We start from the raw sequence: 25,324 nt of genomic DNA on the forward strand, positions 1-25,324 counted from the left end.
ATCCAACTAGGAACCATGAGGTTGCGGGTTCGGTCCCTGCCCTTGCTCAGTGGGTTAATGATCTGGCGTTGCCGTGAGCTGTGGTGTAAGTTGCAGACGCGGCTCAGATCCTGCGTTGCTGTGGCTCTGGTGTAGGCTGGTGGCTACAGCTCCGATTGGACCCCTAGCCTGGGAACCTCCATATGCTGTGGGAGCGGCCCAAGAAATAGCAAAAAAAAAAAAAAAAAAAAAAAAGAAGAAGTCCCTTCTTCTTTTTTTTTTTTTTTGTCTTTTCTAGGCTGCGCCTACAGCATATGGAGGTTCCCAGGCTAGGAGTCGGAGCTATAGCCGGCGGGATATATGGGATCCAAGCTGCGTCTGCGACCTACACCACAGCTCATGGCAACACTGGATCCTTAACCCACTGAGAGAGGCCAGGGATCGAACCCGCAACCTCATGGTTCCTAGTCAGATTCATTAACCACTGAGCCACGATGGGAACTCCAGAAGTCCCTTCTCTTTATACTTTTATCTAAAATATAAATAGGAGTTCCCATCGTGGCCCAGTGGAAATGAATCTGACTAGTATGCATGAGGACGCAGATTCGATCCCTGGCCTCGCTCAGTGGGTTAAAGATCCTGTGTTGCTGTGAGCTGTGGTATGGGTCACAGATGCAGCTCGTATCTGGTGTTGCTATGGCATAGGCTGGCGGCTACAGCTCCAATTCGATCCCTAGCCTGGGAACCTCCATATGCCGTGGGTACAGCCCTAAAAAAGTAAAAAGTAAAAAAAAAAAAAATGTAATAATCATGCTTAAAATTCATCAGTTATACATTTTTCTTACCAGGTAAAAGTTTGAATAAGATAGGCAAAAGCTCTTATGATTTGAGTCTTGTTTACCAAATGTACCAACTTCTCTGTGATTATATCTCACTTCCTGCTTTAGCCAGTATACATGTGAGAGCTGTTAGCATTAGAATAGTAGTCCAGGTTGTAAGATGTGGATGAGATTCCCTACAGCGATAGTATAGAATGAGAAGAGAAATAATCCTAGGACTGAGTCCTAAATAGCTACCCTTTAAGGATTTTGTAGAGATGGAAAACAGCAAAAGAAGATCAAGAAAGAGTGGTCAGATATGTAGAAGGAAATTTGGTGATTGTATTTCCATGGGAAAAGAGTGTTTTTTTTTTTTTAGGAAACAAAGAATATATCAGATCCTGCTGAGATATGAGCTAAATTGAGGATAAAGAAATAATCATTTCATTTATGAGATGGAGGTCATTGGTCACCTTAAAAATAGCAGTTTTGGGAGTTCCCATTGTGGCTCAGTGGAAACGAACCCAACTAGTATTCACGAGGATGCAGGCCTGATTCTTAGCTTTGCTCCGTAGGTTAAGGATCCTCCATTGCTATGAGCTGTGGTGTAGGTCTCAGATGTGTCTTGGATCCAGCATTGCTGTGGCTGTGGCGTAGGCTGGCAGCTACAGCTCCAAATTGACCCCCAGGCTAGGAACTTCCATATGCCACCAGTGCAGCCCTAAAAAGGCAAAAAAAATAAAAAGAAAAGAAATAGCAATTTCAATTGAGTGATGATTGCAGAGAAGCTTATTTTTCTTCCGTAGTTGGAAGGTCATCTGCTAAGAGTAAAGATAGCAGAGGAAGGGTTGTTCGACCTTTGAAGAGTATAAAAAAGAATTTTGAGGAGTTCCTGTCATGGTGCAGTGGAAGTCAATCTGACTAGAAACCATGGTATTGTGGGTTTGATCCCTGGCCTCGCTCAGTGGGTTGGGGATCCAGTGTTGCCAAGAGCTGTGGTGTAGGTTGCAGATGCGGCTCGGATCTGACGTTGATGTGGCTGTGGTGCAGGCCAGCAGTTGTAGCTCTGATTTAATCCCTAGCCTAGGAACCTCCATATGCTGCAGGTGCAGCCCTAAAAAGAAAAAAAAAAAAAAAAAGAATTTTGAAATTCTAATTGGAGAGTGTGAACAAGCTGACAGAAATGTAGTAAGTTTGCTGGTTAGTTCAAGTTGATAATGACTAACTTACAATAATTGCAATTTATTCTGTTGTAATTTTTGTCCTGACTCACCTGGCAAAGACATACACATGTTTGTATGAAAAGTAGCCTGTTTTCTGCAGAATTCGAGCTTTATTGGCATAGGAAAAGGAGGAAAGAGAGCAAAAGAGTTTAAATTGGTGACATAACGTATTATGGAATCTAAGCTGGATAAGGGAGTCAAAAACTAGTATATAGGGAAAGAAAAATTTAGCATTAATTGAACAACTAAATAAATTTGTAGAGTGAAGGATTTTATTAAGTAGTAGTGGGAGTCAACATTTAAAATAAGAGCTCTGTCTTCAAAGAGTTTATATTTTACTGTGTACTTACTTTATTCTAGAGTCCTTTTCAGTATATTCAAATATATTCACTTATCTCTTGTTCATTCACATTTGCCTTTGATGTACATGATATCTTCATCAGCTTTTCTTTATTTGAGACCTTCTGTGTTAGCTGAGTTGGGGAATATAGGTCATTAGAGGAAATGACAGATGATATGTTACACAGATAGAACAGGATTAGAAATAGAAAAGGAGATCACCTTCATTGGCATTTTCAGGTCGGGACAAAAGAGTTAGTCATTAGTGGTTATCATAGTCATATTAAAAAAGAAATTAGGAACCTTGATTCTTTGTTCTTTTTATTTCCCTGAAAAATACTGAAGCTGGAAATAATATTATTTTTGAAATGAACTTCGTCCTTGCTTAAAAGGAGAGAGGGAAAGGATTTTATATCTCCCTCTTATGTATTCATCAGGGAAGGAACCTATTTAACTATTTTATATGTCTAACCACGGACAACTCAGGATGATATCCCTAATTTTAAGGGTGATTTTATCTTTGTTACTGTTTCTGGCTCTTCTAATATAAGCCTGTTATAATTCTTACCTAGTAACTTATGGTCTTCCATATCTTTGTGTACTCAAGTATAGCTAACAGAAATTATAATTTTTTTTTTCCTTTTTAGGGCTGTATTCATACACATGGAAGTTCCCAGGCAAGGGGTTGAATTGGAGCTACAGCTGCCAGCCTACACCACAACCACTGCAATGCCAGATAAGAGCTGCATCTGTGACCTCAGATCTGCTGGTCTATAACACAGCTCATGGCAATGTTGGATACATGACCCACTGAGCAAGGCCAGGAATTGAACCTGCATCCTCATGGATACTAGTCAGATTTGTTTCAGCTGCCCCACAATGGGATCTCTGAGAAATTATAAAATTTAATGCCAATAAATTCTACATATTTGGCTTTAGTTTGATTGGATGAGAGACTAGTTTTTGAAAACTCTGTGCCTTTAGTCACCTGTGAAAGTCTTTTTAAAAAGACTTTTTTTTCTTTTTAGGGCCATACTTGGTGCATATGGAAGTTAGCAGGCTAGGGGTTGGATCAGAGCTGTAGCTGCCTCCCTACACCACAGCCACAGCAATGCAAGATCCAAGCTGCATCTGCGGTCTGCACCATAGCTCAGAGCAATGCTGGATCCTTAACCCAGTGAGTGAAGCCAGGGATCAAACCTGCATCCTCATGTATACTAGTCTGGTCTGTAACCTGCTGAGCCACATCGGGAATTCCCTCACCTGTGGAAGTCTTTTGATATCTAAGACTTCTGGAAAGCAGGCTTTAGTGTTTTGTTTACAGATACAGATTTATTTCTTTAATAAGGTAACATTTACATTATCTCAATATGTGGATACTTAATAGAGTATATTTTCATTCAGTTTAAATATTTGCAATTGTAGAAAAACATCGGGTGGAGAAGCAGGATACTTTTACAGAAAAATTAATTACTCAGATCATAAAAAATCTTCAAGTGAAAATTTCCAACATCCATATTCGTTATGAAGATGATGTAAGTATTTTAATAGGTGACACTTATTTTTATATTTATTTTACTGTTCGTTGACATTGGCTCTGTAGTGTCCAGCCTATGAGATGCTGGGAAGTGGAAGGATACACAGTTGAAGGTGATGTGATCTTTATTTTTTATAATTATAGTTGTCATTTGTAGTCCCTAGTGCTTGATTACACTTTCCTAAAATGTTCAAACATCAAATAATGAGGGAAAATGCCTATCTTATATTATAGTCACCTTTTTGATAGGTGGGAGTTATATTTTTAAAATACTTTATACTGTGTTTACTTCCTGGACAGAGCAATGTTTTAGGAATCAGTAGAGCTAGGCTTAACTGAGTGTTTGATCTCAAATAGATCGTGTATTCTTTCTCAGATAATTATTAGCCTCTCAGAGTTCTAATGTGAGGGTAAGTCACTTTTTTTTTTAAATAAACTTTTTTGTAGATTTCTTGTATAATATAGACATTATGCAGATGTATTACTACTGTACCGCACTAATACATTGATACTTAATATTTAATTGGTATTAGGAAAAATATAGGAATAAAAATTATTCCAGAAAGTAGGAAAATGTTTTTTTAAATGTTTGAAATAACATCCTTTCATAATGTGAACTTCTATAATAATTTTATCCAACTACTAAAAATCTGAGTAAAATTTATTATTTTTTCTCTTTAGATCACAAATCGAGAGACCCCACTGTCATTTGGTATTTCCCTTCAAAATCTCAGCATGCAGGTACTTTGTTCAAAAAGAAATTCAACCGTATTTAATTGTGCAGTGTAGTTAATTAAATTACTAATTACTATTAATGTATGTCAACGTCAGGAATAGGTGTCTGCATAGAATTGGTACAGGAAGTGCATAGATTGGATTGGAATTAAGCCTGCATAGTTTAACATTTCAAAAAATGATAGTTAAATTTAGTTTCAAATGTGAGGATCTGTTATTATTTGCTAATTATGATATTTGGTACTTCGTGTACTTAAAATCCATTTTGAATTGTAAATGAGTAACTACAAAATAAAAGATTCATTTCACAATCTTTGAAAAGTCATGAAAAATCTCTAAAACAAATTATTTTCTCACTACTATATTGGTAGTTGTGGCATACTGTCTTTATAACATTTCAGATTAAGAAATTTTAAAAGTTGATGAACACAGAGAATTAGGAAATATTTGTTTGCATTCAGAATCAACAGTTGTTGAATTTGTCATTTAGTTTGTTTTAAATACTTTTAAAGAATAAGCTCTTATGAGTAATGTTTAATTCCTTTTGTATTTTCCTCCATTATTTTCTCCCACCCAAGAGATAAACATCCTAAGTTTGTAAACTTTATGTATATAAATATATCCATTAAAATGTGTGATAATTGGTTTTTAAAATTTACGTAACCATTTTACATGATTATTATGCAAGTTCCCTTTTTTCTTTACACATTGTGACATGTACTTGTTGCCACATGTAGTTCAATTGATTCAGTTCACCTGCCGTATACTATTTCATTACATGCTTTTATTTGTTGTATTCATTAAGCTTTTGTGTACAATTTGTTTTTAAAACTTGGATCCATCTAAAGTGAAAAAGAAAAAAGGAAGAGCCAAATGAAAAGTTATTCAGTAAAGTTGGGTGGGATTAACTGTCAAATGCTACTGTTACATTGAAAAATGAGAATGGAAAATTAGCCGTTGGATTTGGCAGTGTGAAGGTGACTGGTAACTGTGTCAGCAATGTTTTCCACCACTGGTTTTGGAAGTCTTTAGAATCTTGTCCACCAGCCCACATGTTTTCAATTAGAAACCCAGGTTGAAGCCCAGCAGTCTAGTTTAAAAAGCCCTTCAAGTGATCCTAATTGTGTGATAGAATTTGAATACCACTGAGTCCATTTGGTTCTTTACCAAAAAAAAAGAAAACCTGTCTTTTTGAATTAAGCATCTGATATCAATTTATTCCCCTAGTGGATTTCATTACTCTTAGGATAAAGTCCATAGTTTTGTCTTAAAATAGTTTATAATCCTTTTGTAACTTGACCCCAGGTAAGGTAACTGGTTTTACCTCTTTTCTTTGTTTTATAATATGTTCTTGGGCCATACTAGGCTACTTTATTTTTTTGAATATATCATATATTTGAATACCTTCCTTCTCTGAATCATATTCCGTACTGAATTTAGAAACAGTAATTTCTATTTATATGTCATTTATTAGGTTGGGCATCACCTTTGCCACAACGTCCCTGAGTTTGAGGCTCTTATCATGCCCTCCCAGAGTACTGTGTATTAAACATCTCTAATGACACTTATCTGTTAATAATTTATTGTTTACTTGTTTGCTTTTTCTCTAAGCAGTGAGGTCCTTGAATGTAGCATATTCAGTTAATATTTTTTGACTGAATGTTATGATTTCAAGACCCTTTAATGGGAAGTTGGTCTAGGGCATGAAAGATAACATTTTTCACTCTGCTATTTCACTTGCAACTTACAGTTAACTGCTTTTTTTCCCCTTTTCAGACAACTGATCAATACTGGGTTCCATGTTTACATGATGAAACTGAGAAACTATTTCGTAAGGTAAAATAAACAAATTTAGGTTTTGTCAACCCATCTGCTTGACAGAAGATAACTTTTAGAAAGACAAATGGCAGTATATAGATAAGGGTTTTTGTGAATTGTTTTATTGACTTAACTGTTATGTGACCCATTAATTGAGATTTCTGAAAAAAGCGTGTTTTAGAGATCCTTCAACAAAAATGAGGCTTATAATAAACTTGATTTATTTTCAGTTAATTCGATTGGATAACCTTTTTGCCTATTGGAATGTGAAGTCTCAGATGTTTTATCTTAATGATTATAATGAATCATTGGTAAGTAACTTTTTTTGATAATGTCTGTGTACACATTTGTTGATAGTGTATTTTGCATAAGGTTTTATTCATTTTCAGTTATTGAACATACTATAGTCAGTGGTTCTTTTTTCCCCCTGAGGCAGAATCCATTAGCAGAATTTATGTAAATAGGTGACTATATACATCTGTATATAAACATCTGTCAACACCCTTTTTTTATATAATTGATATGACATTTATTAGTTAATAGGTATACAGCATAATGTTTTGATGTTTGTATATATTGCAAAATGATCACCACAGTAAGTCTAGTTGACATCCATCACCATACAGAGTTAAACAGTTTTTTTTCTTGTGAACCTTTCATATTTACCCTCTTAGTAACTTGAAAATATGCGATACATTGTTATTACCTATGGTCATTATGCTGTACATTACATCCCTGTGATGTTATAGTTATTTTAGAATTGGAAGTTTGGACCTTTTGACTTACTTCATTCGTTTTGCCCATCCTTACCCCTCACCTCTGGTAACCATCAATCTATTCTTTGTATCTGTGAGTTTTTTTTTTTTTTCTTTCTGAATTCCACATGTAAGTGAGATAATTTAGTATTTGTTTTTCTCTGTCTGAACTGTTTCACTTAGCATAGTGCCCTAGGGTCCATTTGTATTGTCCCAGATGGTGAGATTTCATTCTTTCTTATGGTCAAGTGATATTCCATTTGTGTGTGTGTAAAACATTGTCTTTATTCATTCATCTTTTGATGGAAATTTAGGTTGTTTCCATATTGTGGCTATTACAAATAATGATGCAATGAACATGGGGGTGCAGATAGCTTTTTAAATTAAGGTTTTCATTTTCTTCAGGTAAATACTCAGAAATGGAACTATAGGATCATATGGTAGTTCTATTTTTAATTTTTTGAGGATCCTCCATACTATTTTTTATAGTGTCTGTACCAGTTTGCATCCCACCAAGAGAGTACAAGGGTTCTTTTTTATCCACAGTCTCACCAACATTTGTTCCTTTTTGTCTTTTTGATAATAGCCATTCTAAATGATTTTGATTTGTACTTCCCTAATGATTAGTGAGGTTGATATACTTGTTAGCTGTCTGTATTTCTTCTTTGAAAAATGGCTTTTCACATCCTCTGTTCATTTTTTAATTGAATTTTTTTTTTTTGCTTTTGAGTTGTATGGGTTCATTACATATTTTAGATATTAACCGGATATGTGATTTTCATATGTTTTCTTTCATAAGCTTGCCGTTTCTTGTAGCTGATGGTTTCCTCTGCTGTGCAGGAACTTTTAATTTGATGTAGTCACGTTTGTTTATTTTTGTTTTTGTTTATTTTACTTTTTCTGTCAAATCCAAATAAATCATCACCAAAACTGATGTGTCAGGGAGCTTTACCTCTTGTTTTTTTCTAGGAGTTTTATGGTTTTGGGTCTTAATGTTCAAGTCTTTAATCCATTTTGAATTATTTTCATTTATGGTGTAAGGTAGTAGTCCAATTTCATTCTTTTACATGTGGTTGTCCACTTTTTCCAGCGCCATTTATTGAAGACTGTCCTTTCTCCCTTGTATTTTCTTGGCTCCTTTGTCATAAATGAACTGACCATACGTGCATTGGCTTATTTCTGGGTCGTCTGTTTTCTTCTTTAGATCTATGTGTCTATTTTTTATGCCAGTACCATAATGTTTTGATTATTAATAGCTTTGTAATATAGTCAGAAATCAGGGAAGGCGTTTCCATTGTGGTGCAGTGGAAACAAATCTGACTAGTATCCAGATTTGGGTGTGGACGAGGATGCGGGTTTGATCCCTGGCCTCACACAGTGGGTCAGGGATGCAGTATTGCTGTGAGCTATGGTGTAGGTCACAGACACAGCTTGGATCCTGGGTTGCTGTGGCTGTGCCATAGGCTGGCAGCTATAGCTCTGATTAGACCCTAGCTTGGGAACTTCCATATGCTGCATGTGTGGCCCTAAAAAGCCAAAGAAAAAAAAAGAGAGAGAGAGAAAAGAAAAAAGAAATCAGGGAAGATGATGCATTTAGCGTTGTTCTTTTTTCTCAAGATTGCTTTGGGTATTTGGGTTCTTTTATTGTTCCATACAAATTTTAGTATTGTTTTTTTCTAATTCTGTGAAAAATGCTATTGGAATTTTGATAGGTATTGCATTGAATATGTAGATTGATTTGGGTCATATGAACATTTTAACAGTATCAATTATTCCAATCCATGAACATGAAGTGTCTTTCTATCAATTGGTGTCCCCTTTAGTTTCTTTCCTTAGTGCCTTACCATTTTCAAGGTACAAATCTTTTACCTCCTTGGTTAAATTTATTCTTAGATTTTTGATGCAGTTGTAAATGGAACTGTTTTCTTAATTTCTTTTTTTCTTTTTTTTTTTTTTGTCCATTTCTAGGGCCACTCCCGTGGCATGTGGAGGTTCCCAGGCTAGGGGTCTAATCGGAGCTATAGCCACCGGCCTACACCAGAGCCACAGCAACGCCAGATCTGAGCTGCGTCTGCAACCTACACCACAGCTCATGGCAATGTCAGATCCTTAACTCACTGAGCTAGGCCAGGGATCGAACCCAAAACCTCATGGTTCCTAGTTGAATTCGTTAACCACTGAGCCATGACGGGAACTCCTGTTTTCTTAATTTTTTCTACTAGTTTATTATTAGTTTATAGAAACACCACAGATTTCTGTATATTGATTTTTGTATCCTTTAGTTCATTTATTATTAGTTCTAACAGTTTTTGGTGGAGTCTTAAGGGTTTTCTATATATATTATCCAGTTATTTGCAAATAGTGAACAGTTTTACTTCTTCCTTTCCAGTTTGAATGCCTTTATTGCTTTTTCTTGCCTGATTGCTCTGGCTGGGACTCATAATACTATGTTGAATAAAAGTGGTGAAAATAGGCATCCTGGAGTTCCCATCATGGCGCAGTGGTTAACGAATCCGACTAGGAACCATGAGGGTGTGGGTTCGGTCCCTGGCCTTGCTCAGTGGGTTAAGGATATGGTGTTGCCGTGAGCTGTGGTGTAGGTTGCAGACATGGCTCGGATCCCACGTTGCTGTGCCTCTGGCGTAGGCCGGTGACTACAGCTCTGATGGGACCCCTAGCCTGGGAAACTCCACATGCCGTGGGAGCGGCCCAAGAAATGGCAAAAAGACAAAAAAAAAAAAAAAGAAAATGGGCATCCTTTTCTTGTTCCTGATCTTAGAGGAGAATCTTTCAGCTTTTCACCATTGAGTATGATAATAGCTATGGGTTTTTCATTTATGGCCTTCATTACGTTGAGATACCTCTGTACTCACTTTGTTGAGAGTTTTTATCATAAATAGATGTTGAATTTTGTCAAATTTTTTGTATGTACTAGTACATAAGTATGTTTAAGCACATCTTAATAATTTCTAGATCATTATAGTTTAATGCGATAGTGTCTAACCACTTTAGCAATATTATTTTTAGCTAAGTTCTAAGTTTGAGTTATTAAACATTTTGGATATAATAATATTTTGTAGGATAAAGTTATATTGGCATGATATAAATAAAATCAATTTGTCTTTTAATAGGACAGCCTGAGGAATGGCATCGTTGATGAAAACATTGTTCCAGAAGGTTATGATTTTGGTAAGTGCAAATGTGCAATTAAAGTAATCAATATAAATATTAAATGAATATTGTTTGTTACTGTGATATCTCATGTTAATTTTTGTGTGAAATTAAATGTATTTATAATATATATACAAAAGTAAAACATTTTTCTGAATCATGTGTGTTACTGGTTTGCAAAACTACCACTTTAAGTTTAACTTAATTTCTCCTCTGTCGTGCTATCATTTCGGGCTGTTTCAGTCAGAGTCTGGTGAGGAGAGAGAAACTACATAGTAATTTGAGCAGAGAAAGTATTTATGAAGAACTATAAATATAACAGGGGATTAGAGCACCGCCGATTGGCTAATAAAAAGTACAGAGAACTCTAAAGAATGTAGGAATAGTAGATAGAAGGAACATCCCTTTACCTTGGGACTTGGGTGGAGTGCTCTAGGAAGACAGTCGACCTTCCTCAGCAGTGAGACCTGGCATGGCCATGGTTCACTGTTTGGCAGGAAAGTCTTTGGTGCCCTCCAGTAAAACTTGTTGTGAATTCGCTTTTGAGAAAGTGACCCTTTAGAGAACCTCATGGAGAGTTGTCAACAGAAGGCACTCTGCTAGAAAACTGGTTCAACAGAATGCTGAGAGAGTTTGCTAGCTTTTGGATGCTGCTAACTTGTGTACTGCAGGAGTATTTTGCTGAAGAAATCTGTTGTACTGCAGGATCTGGACACTGGAGAAGCCCTTTTCTATGTTGGAGAAACCATGGCACTGCAGGAGTCTGTTGAATGAGCACATTAGAACCAGGAAGTATAACTCCTTCCTCCTGCCGTATCTCTCCAGTGTCCTCTGCTGAACAAGATTAACATTATGCTAGCTGGTAAAGAAAAAAAGATTTAAAGACCCAAATCAAGGTTTTAGAGCAGGCAGAGAAGGGTGATCTGGAGCTGTGAACAATAAATTGATAACTGGCATATTTGCTGGAAAATGAAGAATGTAGAGTTTTTTTTATTTTTGTTTTTTTTACTAAATGGGAAAGATAGGTTACAGCTTGTGAATAGGCTAAGATCAGAATGACCCATGGAACATGAAAAATAAGAGAGAGACGGGTTTATTTCTACATTGATAAGTGCAAAAGAACATAGAATCTAGTGGAGTGCTTTGTGACAGGAGTATGGTCGGCTTGCTTATAAGATAGATTTCAGGAGTTCCCGTCGTGGCGCAGTGGTTAACGAATCCGACTAGGAACCATGAGGTTGCGGGTTCGGTTCCTGCCCTTGCTCAGTGGGTTAACGATCCGGCGTTGCCGTGAGCTGTGGTGTAGGTTGCAGACGCGGCTCGGATCCCGCGTTGCTGTAGCTCTGGCGTAGGCCGGTGGCTACAGCTCCGATTCAACCCCTAGCCTGGGAACCTCCATATGCCGCGGGAGCGGCCCAAGAAATAGCAACAACAACAACAACAAAAAAGACAAAAGACAAAAAAAAAAGATAGATTTCAGTTACAAGAGAGGTGTACTACTATTGAATGGACAAGTAAGTATGGTGATTGGAGTTTATGGGATTTTTTTTTCTTCTGAGCTTTTTTTTTTTTTTTAATATCTGACACATTAGAGGCTTTTGGAAGGAGAATGGGCTATGAGATGGCCATGTAGGGGAATGAGAATGAATTGACTAGAGCAGTTTCGCAAAGTGAGGTTCAGATTGGCTGCATCAGTATCACTTGAAAACATGTTAGAAATGAAAATACTAAGATCCATTCCAGTCAAACTGAATTAGAACTTTTGAGAGTCAAGCTCAGCAACCTATTTTTAACAAGCTGTCCTGGTGATTCTGATGAATGAATACTACAGTTTAAGAACCACTGCACCAGAGCAAGGGTTGGCTAATTTTCTCTTTGTAAAGGGCCATGTGGTAAATAAACATTTTACATTTCATAGGTCATATATAGTCTTTATCACAAGTTCTTATTTGTTTCTTTTAAACAACTCTTTTAAAGTATAAAAATCATTCCTAGCTCACTGGCTATATAAAAACAGGCTGTGGAATGGATTTGGCCTGTCCTTGGAGAGAAAGAATGTTGTGTGATCAGTCAGCAATATTCAGTACCTACTTGAGATTTGTGATATTAAAGTGAGTCCAGTGAGTATGATTTTGTCCCCCACCCCAAACACATACATCTGTTCAGGTAATGGTGTGGAGTAAATAGAAATATGGAGTAAATAGAGAGGCTTCATGCAGAATTAGGGTTTTGCCTAATAAGTACTGACAAAGTGAGAAGGGCAGAGTAGGTAAAGGGTGAGTGCAAGGGAATGACTGACATAATTGATCATGGAATTTCAATAGGGTAGGGAGTGAGCTGAGGACATGAGGTGGAGGTGCGAGATAGAGAAAAGGTAGAGAATCGTTAAATGGTAGTTCCCATAAGACGTGAAGATTTGGTATTAGATTACTAGAGAGAGAGATGGTGGGTGTAGGAAAGTTGGACGCTTGAGACAATTTATTAAGAAATTGAAGATATTGGTATGATAAGGTCTAGTGGAGGGGGGAAGGGTGGACAGGTCCTAGGAACTGAGAGGCCATGTTATTGGAAAGATCATTTGTATATTGAAATCACAAAGAAGTTAGAGGTGCCACGAGCTGAAATCCCAGAGAGGTAGGAGAAGGTGTAGCCCAGGGATGTATACATTATTGTATCCAGAGAGGGTATCGTAGGTGGTATAGTTTTGTACATAACAAGAGGTAAAGCTGGGAGAGAGGAATAATTTTACTTTTCAAATACCAATGTTACTGCTGTATACATATACTTTTCAAACTTTATCTTATGATATCCTTCCATTTATGCACATATAAATTTTTCTCATTTTCACTTGTATGGTGTTCTGTTGTATAGATGTACTGTTATCAATTTAACTGGTCTATTGATGAATATTTTCTTGTTCTATTCAAATTAAAAGTAATTTTGAATTTAGTGCTGTGCCTTAAGGGGTGATTAAAACAGAAGAAATATGTTATGTTTGTATACAAATTAGCTTATAATTTAATAGTTGATCTCTTTGTAGATTCTGTTATTACTGGTCTCCCTGTACATTATTCTTACTCTTTTTGGCACTAAAAACAAAGGATTGAGAGATATCTTAGATTATGGGTTGAGTCAAGAAAGTTAATCTGGGGAAAACTCTCATCTTCTCTCTTCTCCTTTTACAAGTTAAAAACAGGGACAGATGGATACAGAGACACTGATCCAAAATTCAGAAATTAAAATTATGTAACTAATGTCAGTGGTTAAATAAAATATTTTTTCCCTTAGCATTTCTAATGTGTATTCATTCCTTAAAACTGTACTTTTATTGAAACTATTTTCTTAGACTCTTTTGCCTTTTAGAGAGTGTTCCTGCTTATAAGGGTTATTTTCTTATTTTGAGGGAAAGTTCAGTTAGGTTTTATTTTACTTACAAAAGACAATATGAATTAGAAGTAGGAAAAAGATAAAAGAGTCTTCAATACCAAGTGACAGTTCATGTGATTAAATCAGAGCAGTATGGAAATCTGGGAACTATAGAAAGGGTATGTAAGAAATGAAAATCAGCATTTTCAATGTGATACTTTTAGTACTTTGAGGTTCTTGAAAAATAACTCAATTTAATTTTTTAAAATTTGTATTATTTTCCAGTATTTCGCCCTATATCCGCTAATGGCAAACTTCAGATGAATCGGCGATCAGATTTTGACTTCTCTGCTCCGAAAATAAATCTGGATGTTGAGTTACATGACATAGCAATTGAATTTAATAAATCACAGGTGATTATTTTAAATGAGAATTTGAGTGATGAGTTACAGTTTGATAAAAGAGCTAAGATTTTAAATGTTTTTCACTAATTCATAATGGTATATGATAACATTTTCTTTAAAAAGTCATCAGTTTAACTTTTATCTTAAACAATTAAATCTGAAACATTTATGAGCTTTAATTTTTTATTTTTCAGTATTTCAGTCTTATGGAGCTTCTCGAATCAGTTGATATGATGACGCAAAATCTACCATACAGGAAATTCAAACCAGATGTACCTCTTCATTACCATGCCAAAGAATGGTATAGGCCTTACACTTTTTTAATTGAAGTATAATTGACATTTGTTAGTTTCAGGTATATGACATAATAATTCAATATTTGTATAGATTGTGAAATGATCACCACAGTAAGTCTAGTTAATATACATGCATAGTTAGAAAATTATGTTTCTTGTTATAAGAACTTTTTTTTTTTTTTGTCTTTTGTCTTTTTTGTTGTTGTTGTTGTTGCTATTTCTTGGGAAGCTCCCGCGGCATATGGAGGTTCCCTGGCTAGGGGTTGAATCGGAGCTGTAGCCACCGGCCTACGCCAGAGCCACAGCAATGGAGGATCCGAGCCATGTCTGCAACCTACACCACAGCTCACGGCAACGCCGGGTCGTTAACCCACTGAGCAAGGGCAGGAACCGAACCCGCAACCTCATGGTTCCTAGTCGGATTCGTTAACCACTGCGCCACGACGGGAACTCCTATAAGAACTTTTAAGATCTACTTTCTTAGCAACTTTCAAATATGGCATATAATATTATTAGCTGTACATTATTTCTCCATAACATTTATTTTATAACTGGGAGTTTTTTTGATCCCCATCACCTGTTTTGCCCATCCCCCACTCACTGCCTTCAGCAAGAACCAATCTATTCTATCTATGAGTTTTTTTTAAAAAAATTCAATATATAAGTGAAGTATACAGTCATTTGTCTTTCTCTGCTTAGCTTATTTTACTTAGCATAATGCCCTCAGTGTCCATTCATCTTGTCATAAATGGCAAGATTTTATTCTTTTTTTATGGCTGAATAACATCCCATTGTATAGATATACCACATCTTTATTCCATTTATCCATCAGTGGACATGAGGTTTCCATATTTTGGCTACTGTAAATAATGCTGCAATGAACACGGAAATACATATATACATTTTTTTGAGTTAATGTTTTCATTTTCTTTGGATAAATACCTAGAGGTGGAATTGCTCAACGTCATTGTTTTAAGATTTAAACAATATGGTATAAAAGTGAATTTCTTGACATTTTAAGAATTTTTTGGAGTTCCTATCGTGGCTCAGCAAAAAATGAATCTGACTAGCATCCATGAGGATGCAGATTTAATCCCTGGCCTTGCTCAGTGGGTTAAGGATCCTGCATTGCTGTGAGCTGTGCTGTAGGGCACAGATGCGGCTCCAGTCCCGAGTTGCTGTGGCTGTGGTGTAGGTCGGCAGCTACAGCTCCATAACCCCTAGCCTAGGAACCTCCATATGCTGTGGATGTGGCCCTAAAAATACAAAAGACAAAAAATTTTTTTTTACAAGAATTTTTAAAGATATTCTCTCTCTCTCTTTTCTTTTTTTTTTTTTTGGCCATGTCTGGGGCATGCAGAAATTCTCAGTCCAGGAATTAAACCTGAGCCACAGCAGTGATAGCATGGGATCCTTAATTGCTACGCCGCTAGGGAACTCGCAAGATACTCTTTTCAAGGGCTCATATAAATTATAGAATGATTCGTGACTAGAAACACTTGTAATAGCTTTTGCTTATTATATTAGTAAAATTCACCTGAAGGATTCTTTATAATAAATTTATACCTGGAAATACTAGCATACCAAACATTTAGTGTATTTTTGGGGTTATTAAAAATATATATTCCAGTTTGTTGTCTAAACATATATTTTTTAAGACATTTTTTATATTTTTTTTATATTTTCCAAACTTTGGTATCAGGCACATTAAATCTATTATAAACTGAAAAGGATATGGGAGTCTCAAGTACAACCCCTTTTTAAAATTCAAAAATCTTGTTTTTCTAGTTATTAAGCTCTTGTCTAGTTTCTAGATTTTGCAGTTACTCTTTCAATTGACTGTTTTAATTACTGTTCAGGTGATTGAAGTACTAGTTGCCAGTTAATACTTCAGTTCTTCTGTAGAACTGTATTTAACAAAATTCAATGATTTTGCTTATTTTCACTTAGGAAAGAGATAAGATTAAATAATAAATTGTTAATTGCTAACAAGATTGGGAAAAAAGCAAGTTCCTAAATAATATACCATTTTCATAGTTTCTGTATTATGTATGTATTAAACACAATACATAGTTTCTGTATTATATTTTATGTATGTTGTTAGAGTAGAAACATTATCAAGTTATATTTCGCATTGTTGGTTTGAAGGTGTTTTAAGTGTAGGGCTTTTGTTTTTATTTTTGAACCAGGTGGGTTTATGCTATACGTGGTATACTCGAAGTAGATGTTTGGCCCCGCTTACGGATATGGTCATGGAAGTATATTAGAGAACATAGGCAAAAAGTGAAGCAATATAAAGAATTGTATAAAAAAAAGCTAACAAGTAAGAAGCCATCTGGTGAACTTCTCAACTCTTTGGAGGTTAGCATTTTTAAAGATTACCGAATATTTTTGTACTACTTAACTCCTCAGTCTTTAGTGACTAATCCTTCCTACTTACTCGTTCTGATTTTGACCATTCTATCTCCTTTACTTAGACTTTTTTGTACTCCTTAACTTCAGTTGGATGATATAAACTCTGGTGGTATTTTCCTGTGAGCATTTGGAATTTGGGATTATTCTCTATCTGGAGAGATTCGGCTTTATGCATATAGTAACTTGAAGTGTCACATTACTATGACATTTATAACCTTTAAAAGCTTAAAAGTGTTTGCTATATTTATTCCAGTCTTCTCCGTGTTGGTTTCAAAGCCTTATGTTATCTGTCACCATTCATTACCAGCTAACTGTGCATTAATCAAATACATTTCCTGTCTTCTGTATGTATATAATTATACTAAGTCTGCTCATGCATTCATTTGCCTTTCCTCAACTCTGCCTATTCCAGTTTTACTCCTCCCTCAAATTCTGCATAAGTCCCATCTCTTGTACAAACTATCTTGAATTTTCTGCCCAAACAGTGCTCTTTTTCTCCTAATTCTTAAAGTGTTTCTGGTCTTTACTAGCAAATTTACATTTGATTATCTGTCTTGGAGTTCTCTAAATATTAGTCTTAATTTTTTAGCATTATTTTAGAAGTGGTTATTTTACAGATGGGTAAGGTACGTACAGCTTAGGAAGTCTAAGAGAAGTTAGTTTCTTGAAATTCTGAATCCAGGCCAGTTTCCAATTGAAAACTCCCTATAGATTGAGTTTTAGTTCTATCTTTATTTTTGAAGTAAGAGACTTTGTGAAGACCTAGGCTGTTAGGAATGCTTGTGTTTCTGCTTTGGTGGTTACAGGTATCTTAATCTGAACCCTACATGTCTCCTGCACAGTAGAACCCTGTGTAAAATTTTCTAGGTAATAGTAGGTCATTGTTTCTTTTCTTGGGGGCAAAGAATGGTTTGAGCATGAAGATCTCGAAAGTAATCATAGAAATATTGTTTAGATATGATGAAAGATTGAGCTTACCTTAGTTTATTTCAGTAGCCATAACAATGCTGAAAAGTGTAAAATTTAAAAACGAGTTCTGAGTGTATCTAGATCTACTTAATATATCTTAATGATGACATATGAAGTGTGACATGAATTTTTAGTTGAATGTGACCTTAATGGGCTTAGCATTAGCTAAAGTTAGAACCCAAATAAAAGTCGTTCTAAACAGTGCATGTATATAATCTTTTAGGATGGTATCTGTAAATTTTGTAAAATTCATAACTCTTACATGCATGACTGTGTGTCTGATTTCTTTGTTCACAAAGTTACTCCATCATTACTAGTTTCCAAGCTGACGTATATATATGAGCATTGCTTTTCAGAATTTAACAGGAATGTTATGTTGATGGATGAGCTTTTTTCTGCTTCCTATCATATCTTTTCCTTAGTGCAGCAATTTGATATATTACTAAAGTTATCTATATAAAGTTATTTTTGTAAACATTTTATTTGTATTTTTAGGAGCTGGAAAAGGCTTTGGATGTGTTTAATATAACTATAGCAAGACAACAGGCAGAAGTTGAGGTAATTTCAGATTGTCTTTCAATTAATAAAAATAAATCTAGAATCTATAATGATTTGGCAGATGCTGTGATGTTATTGGTATTGTGCTATGATATAATATTTCCTAAAATGGGTTCAAACTTTCTTCTCTTTATTATAAGAAAATTTGATGCAGTGTTTTGCCACATTTATTTATTTATTTATTTATTTTGCTTTTTAGAGCTGCACTGTGGCATATGGAAGTTCCCAGGCTAGGGGTTGAATCAGAGCTGCAGCTGCCGGCATACACCACAGCCACAGCAATGCGGGATGCAAGCCACATCTGCGACCTACACCACAACTCACTACAATGCTGGATCCTTAACCCACTGAGCAAGGCCTGGGATCGAACCCACATCCTCATGGATACTAGTTGAGTTCGTGATCTGTTGAGCCACAGTGGGAACTCCTGCCATGTCCGTTTAAACCCGGACAGGTTCTGTGCAAAAAAAATTCTTTTTAAATATTTGGGCTTATCAAATACAGAGTTCATGTAAAGGTGAAAAGCCAATTTTTTTTTTTTTTCCCCATCATTGTTGCTTGTAAGATATTGGTGTTATGTAGTTGCTAATCCTAAATTCTGATATTTAGCTAATGTCACCATTACTGTGTTTTATTATTAGTTTGATTATTGTTTACACTTAAACACTAAGATAAGTTTTGGAAATACCATCCTATTTCTTAAGGTAACTTATGTAAAGGATAATTTGTCATTTATTTGAGTATTTATTCATTTTAGGTAAAGAAAGCTGGATATAGGATTTACAGAGAAGGAGCAAAAGAGTCAGAGGAGAATAAAGGATGGTTTAGCTGGCTATGGACTTGGTCAGAATCGCATAAACAACAACCAGATGTTAAACCTGGAAGTATGTCCGTTTCATTTTATAGTGGGGGAGTTAATCAACAGGCTGTGGTAGTGTAGCTAACTATCAGGTGTGAAATTAAGTTTTGCAGGAAATTTTCTCTTTAATTAAAATAGACATTGTAAGTATGTGTACATATGATACGTATTTCTTAATATTATCAGTAAAGTTACTATTAAATATATGTATATATAAATATACGTGTCAGATAATTAAATAAAATACATTTTATAAATCTTACTAATGCTTGCAAAAGAGCATTATGCCTAAAGGACTTAGTAAGTGCACGTAACATGCTAATAGATAAAATAAAAAATTCCAGAAGGGTATAGACTACTGTAAATTTTCTTTGAAACTATTTCTTGGCAAGATAATTGTTTAAGATCAGTACTTTGGTGGCTTAGGGCTTTAGGTTTACATCCTGGATCTATCATTTATTGTCACCATGGCCCTGGCAAATTATTTAAGCTTTCTAAACCTCAATTTTATCCTCTTTAAAATGAGGGGAAATTATGATATTAATACTACTACCTGCATTGTATACTAAGTATTTTGTTACCTAGCACAGTGCCATTAAGTGCCTAATATAAGTAGCTCTTTTGTGATTACTTGCTTAGTACAAATATTTAGAAATATATATTTCTAAGTTTATTTATGAATTTATAATTTTGTAGAATAAACCTGAAATTGCCAATGCCATCCTAATATTCAGTGAATATAATTTCTTAAAAGTACTATAAAAAAGAGTAAAATTTGCATTTAATTTATTAAAAGCATTCAAATTCGGGGTTGAATTTTTTTTTCTTCTTGTTATCAGTTAAGGACACAGAGCACTTCTTTATGATTTGTAGGTCTTGAAGAAATGCTGACGCCTGAAGAAAAAACTTTATTATATGAAGCAATTGGCTATAGTGAAACAGCAGTTGATCCAACCTTGCCAAAAACAGTAAAATGTTTTCTTGCCTTATACCTGAACATTTTATGATAGATATAACTATTTTTAAGCTTTTAGAAATATATGTCACTGACTTGTTCTGTGATCTTTCTCTGAGTCTGTAAATACTGCATTTCTTTTAATTTCCATGGTAGGGAGAAAAATTGTCCTCTACCTTTTACTGTTATGTGGTATGATCTTTTAATATATCAATAGTTGTTTTTGAGGTATTTTTCTGATTTTTGGAAAGAATAAACTATATGATTAGGAGTATTTGTTGTGTTTATATATATATATATATATATATGTATGTATGTATATAAAATCTTTTTTTCATTTTGTTCCTCTGAATATCCTCTAGTTTGAAGCCATGAAGTTTTTTGTTCACTTGAAAAGTATGTCTATTATTCTAAGAGAAAAACAACAAAAGTCTGAGCTGTTAGATATTGTAGTGGAAGAATTTAGCACTTTGATTGTGCAAAGACCAGGAGCACAAGCAATTAAGTAAGTATTAATTCATTTTCTTTTACCTATAAGAAGGCATTTTGCTGTGAGGTTAGGAATTAGATTATAGTCTTAAAGTATTTTATAAAGAGTACTGTGGCTTAATGTATCCTTTTGTACTTTTAGGAACTTAGAGTTTTTTCATAAATATGTATGTCTTGGAATTGTTAAAAAAAACCACATGTTCAGTAGAAAAAACCTCATTATGAGGAAACATGCAGGACACTAGAGAATAATACAAAAATGTCAGCAATCCATGCCATAAAAAAGAAACAGCATTAACAATTTTGTTTTTATATGAGAATGTCTTTATTTTATCTTCTTTTTAAAAAATAGCTTTATTAAGATCAAATTCACATACCATGCAGTGCATCCATTTTAATTGTACAGTTCATTTATTTGTCATACTGTATTATATACTAATTCCACATTGGTTTATTTACAATGTTGTACAACAGTTATCACTATGTAATTCCAGAGTATTTTAACAACCCCCAGAAGAAACACTATACCCATTAGCAGTCATTGCCCATTGCTCACTCTCTCCAGTGTCTGGTAACAACTAATTTACTTTCTATTTCTAAAAATTGGTCTGTTTGGGGCATTTCATATAGTGATGTCATATTAATATTGGCCTTTTCTGTCTGGCTTGTTTTACTTAGCATGCTATTTTCAAGCATGAATTAGTGCTTCATTCTTTTATTGCCTAATAATATTTTGTTGTATGGATATACCACATTTTGTTTGCTCATTCATCAAATGGTGGATATTCTGTTCGTTTCTACTTTTTGGCTATTATGAATAATGCTACCGTGAATATTGAAGGACAGTATTTTGTATGGACAGGCTTTAATTTTTCTTGGGTGTATTTCGGGAATGAAATTGTTGCCTCAAATGGTAACTGTTGAAATTGTCAGACTGTTTTCCAAAGCAGCTACATCATTTTAGATTCCCACCAGCAGTGTGTGAGGTTTCTGGTTATCTACATCCTTGTTAAGACTTCTCTATCTTTTTGATTATAGCCATCCTGATGAGTGTAAAGTGGTATCTCACTGTGGTTTTCATTTGCATTTCCCTGATGCCTAATGATACTGAGCATCTGTTCATGTGTTTGTTGGCTATTTATTTTCTTTTCTTGAGAACTGTCCATTAAATTCCTTTCCCTATTTTTAAATTGGGTTGTCTTTGTATTATTGAGCTGTAAATTAATGTTTTATATATCAGTGATGTAAATCTCTTTTTTTCTCCCATTGTGTATGGATATATCACATTTCATTTGCCTTTATTTTTGTTGTTGTTGTTGTTTTTTGGGGCTGCACCTGTGGCATGTAGAGGTTCTCAGGCTAGGGGTTGATTCAGAGCTGTAGTCGCCGGCCTACACCTCAGCCCCGGCAATGCCAGATCTGAGCCGCTTCTGCTACCTACACCACAGCTCATGGCAACACTGGACCCTTAACCCATTGAGCGAGGCCAGGGATTGAACCTGCAACCTCATGGTTCCTAGTCAGATTTGTTTCCACTGTGCCACGACGGGAACTCCACATTTTGTTTGCCTTTTTTTTTTTTTTAATCATTTGAAGCATAAATGTTTTCAATTTTGATGAAGTCCAATGTATTTTTTATTTCATTTTGTTAATCTTTGCCTTACTCAAGGATACAAAGATATATTCCTAAATATTCTTCAGAGAATTTTACTTTCACCTCTTAAATACAGATTGAGGATCCCTTTTTTTTTTTTGGCCATGCTTGTGGCATGCAGAAGTTCTGGGCCAGGGGTTGAACCCATGCCACAGCAATGACAATGCCACTGAGCTAGCAAGAAATTCCTATGATCCATCTTAAGTTAATGTTTGTGTATGGTGTGAGATAGAAGTTCAGCTTCATTCTTTTTCATGAGATGCTTCAGTTTTCCCAGAACCATATGTTGACTATTCTTTCCCCACTGAATGATCTTGGCACCCTTGTGAAAATGAGTTTAGTGGAGGTGGTGGTATTTTTGGACTCTTAATTCTGTTTCTGTTGATCTCTATGACTAAGCTTTTGCCTGTAGCATACTGTCTTGATTTCTGTCTAAATTTTAAGATCATCTTGTTATATTTCTGCCAGAAAAAAACAGCTTGGATCTGATAAGGATTGTGTTGAGCCTGTAGATCAATTTTGGGAGTACTGACTGCTAAGCAGTATTAAGTCTTCCAGTCTGTGAACATTGGATTTCTTTATATTTATTTAGATCTTAATTAATTTCAATACCATTTTATAGTTTTCAGAGTATAAGTTTTACAACTCTTTTGTTAAATTGATTCTCATGTGTTTTATTGTGTTTCATGCTATAAGGGAGGAAACAGTTTTTCTCAACCCCTTTTGGGTCCCTGGCTGAGTTGAAAATTAAACTGACAGACACAGATTGATAATGGAAAAACATACAGATTTGTGTAAGTTTTATGTTGACAGAGCATCCTTCATAAGGAAATGAAGACCCAAAGAACCAGTTAGACCTGAGTGTTTTTATGCTAGGCCTGATGAAGAGTAGACAGTTGTGGAGGAATATGGTAGGTTAAATAGTATGAGGTAAGTGTAATATACTGAGGGAAACTTCACAAGCCCTGTTTGTTAGGATTCTTCTCAGTGTCCCTTTGTCTTTGGAGATAAGGATGCTCCTTTCCTCTAGGTATATGGAAGGCACCACTCACATGAAGGTTTTATATCCTCTTTAAGGAGAGAGAGGTGGCTGAATATCAGAGCGTCCTACTTTTACTGTTTTCTCGAACTTATTCAGCTTAAAATATTCAAGATTTTGGGGTACTGTGTCATGAACTTCATGAGTTCTAAGTAAAATCATTTTCTTAATTTTATTTTTGAATTCTTTATTACAGGAATATAGAAATACAGTTGATTTTTTTTTTTCTTTTTTGTCTTTTTGTCTTGTTTAGGGCTGCACTCATGGCATATGGAGGTTCCCAGGCTAGGGGTCTAATCGGAGCTACAGCTGCTGGCCTACACCATAGCCACAGCAACGCCAGATCCTAGCCGTGTCTGCAACCCACACCACAGCTCACGGCAATGCCAGATCTTTAACCCACTGAGCAAGGCCAGGGATCCATCCCACATCCTCATGGTTCCTAGTCGGATTTGTTTCCATTGCGCCGCTACAGGAACTCTGAAATACAGTTGATTTTTATATGTTGATCTTTGTACCCTGTAACTTTAATAAACTAATTATTTTCAGTAGTTTTGAGTCAGTTCCTTAAGATTTTCTATTCAACTTACCAAGCCATTTGCAAATGAGATAGTATTACATCTTCCTTTCCAGTTTGGATTCCTTTTCTTTTATTTCTTGCCTGATTGCCTTGGTTTGAACCTCCAGTAGTGTGTTGAATAGAAGGGATCAGAATGGGCCTACTGGTCTTGTTGCTAAACTTAAGGAGAGATGTTCAGTCTTTTACCACTATGTATGATGTTAAGTGTGGGCTTTTTTGGATGCCTTTTGTCAGTTGGAGAAGTTTCCTTTTATTCTTAGTTTGTTGAGTCTATATTGGAGAATGTTCCATGTGCGTACATTTGAGAAGAATTATATAATCTGCTGTTGTTGGATGGAGTAGTCTGTGTAAGTCTGTTAAGTCTGATTGATTTTTAATGTTGTTCATCTTCTCTGTTACTTTATTGTTCCTTGATCTAGATATTCTGCTTTTATTGAGGATCGGTTAATGAAGTCTCTGTTAGCCTAGAGGTGTCTGTTTCTCCCTTTAATTCTGTCCGTGTGTGGTTTATATATTTTGGTTTATATATTTCTGATGTTTGCATACATGTTTATAATTGTGTATCTTTGATGAATTTACCCTTTTAATCAACATATAGACTGATTAGTTTGATTTAATTAGTCAAATTAATTTAACTTGATCCATTGACTCAAAGACTATTTTACATGTTATACTCAAGCTCTCTTTGGTTACTATTTGCATAGAATTTTTTTTCTTCTATCTTTCTGTTTTCTTTTTTCTCTGTCTTCACTTTGAATCCATTTGTGTCATTGGATGTGAAGTGAGTCTCTTGTAGATAGCACTGTATATAGTGTTGTGGTTTTGTACACTGTGCCATTTTCTCTATTTAAACTGTTGAGTTTGCTCCCTTTGACATTTAAAATGATTACTGGTAGGGAAGGATTTCTGCCATTTTGCTACCTGTTTACCTAATGTCTTATACTTTTCTCCCTTAACTCCAGCTCCTCCAGTTTTACTTTATTTTGTGTTTGATTTTGAAGAGTTACTTGTTTATTTATTTATTTGTCTTTTTTAGGGCCGCACCCAGGACATATGTAGGTTTGCAGGCTAGGGGTCCAATTGGAGCTGTAGTTGCTGGCCTACACCACAGCCACAGCAATGCCAGATCTGAGCTGCATCTTCGACCTACGACCTACACCACAGCTCAAGGCAATGCCGGATCCTTAATCCACTGAGCAAGGCTGCCAGGGATCCAACCTGCATTCTCATGGATGCTAGTCAGATTCATTTCTGCTGAGCCACGATGGAAACTCCAAGAGTTATTTACTTATTTTAGTTTATTTTGTTTTTAATTGAGCTAGTATTGATTTATAACATATGACTCTAATGTGTAAAGCGTTGTAT

At 35.3% G+C, this 25,324-nt stretch overlaps 1 protein-coding gene across 5 annotated transcripts in view; it reads left to right on the forward strand.

Moving 5' to 3' along the window:
• Nucleotides 1–25,324, forward strand: part of VPS13A (vacuolar protein sorting 13 homolog A) — a 272,751-nt gene that overhangs the window by 44,638 nt on the left and 202,789 nt on the right. For 4 of the 5 annotated variants that reach the window (XM_047767800.1, XM_047767801.1, XM_047767802.1 and 1 more), the window contains 12 exons: nucleotides 3,785–3,894; nucleotides 4,578–4,637; nucleotides 6,408–6,467; nucleotides 6,680–6,760; nucleotides 10,336–10,393; nucleotides 14,027–14,154; nucleotides 14,340–14,446; nucleotides 16,631–16,802; nucleotides 18,321–18,383; nucleotides 19,141–19,267; nucleotides 20,116–20,210; nucleotides 20,560–20,702. In XM_047767800.1, coding sequence (XP_047623756.1) covers nucleotides 3,785–3,894; nucleotides 4,578–4,637; nucleotides 6,408–6,467; nucleotides 6,680–6,760; nucleotides 10,336–10,393; nucleotides 14,027–14,154; nucleotides 14,340–14,446; nucleotides 16,631–16,802; nucleotides 18,321–18,383; nucleotides 19,141–19,267; nucleotides 20,116–20,210; nucleotides 20,560–20,702 — 1,204 coding nt within the window. Of the gene's footprint in view, nucleotides 1–3,784; nucleotides 3,895–4,577; nucleotides 4,638–6,407; nucleotides 6,468–6,679; nucleotides 6,761–10,335; nucleotides 10,394–14,026; nucleotides 14,155–14,339; nucleotides 14,447–16,630; nucleotides 16,803–18,320; nucleotides 18,384–19,140; nucleotides 19,268–20,115; nucleotides 20,211–20,559; nucleotides 20,703–25,324 lie in introns of those variants that run through there. The other variant, XM_047767804.1, reaches the window with a different exon arrangement.

The sequence above is a fragment of the Phacochoerus africanus genome, chromosome 2, assembly GCF_016906955.1.
Source record: "Phacochoerus africanus isolate WHEZ1 chromosome 2, ROS_Pafr_v1, whole genome shotgun sequence".
NCBI lineage: Eukaryota > Metazoa > Chordata > Mammalia > Artiodactyla > Suidae > Phacochoerus > Phacochoerus africanus.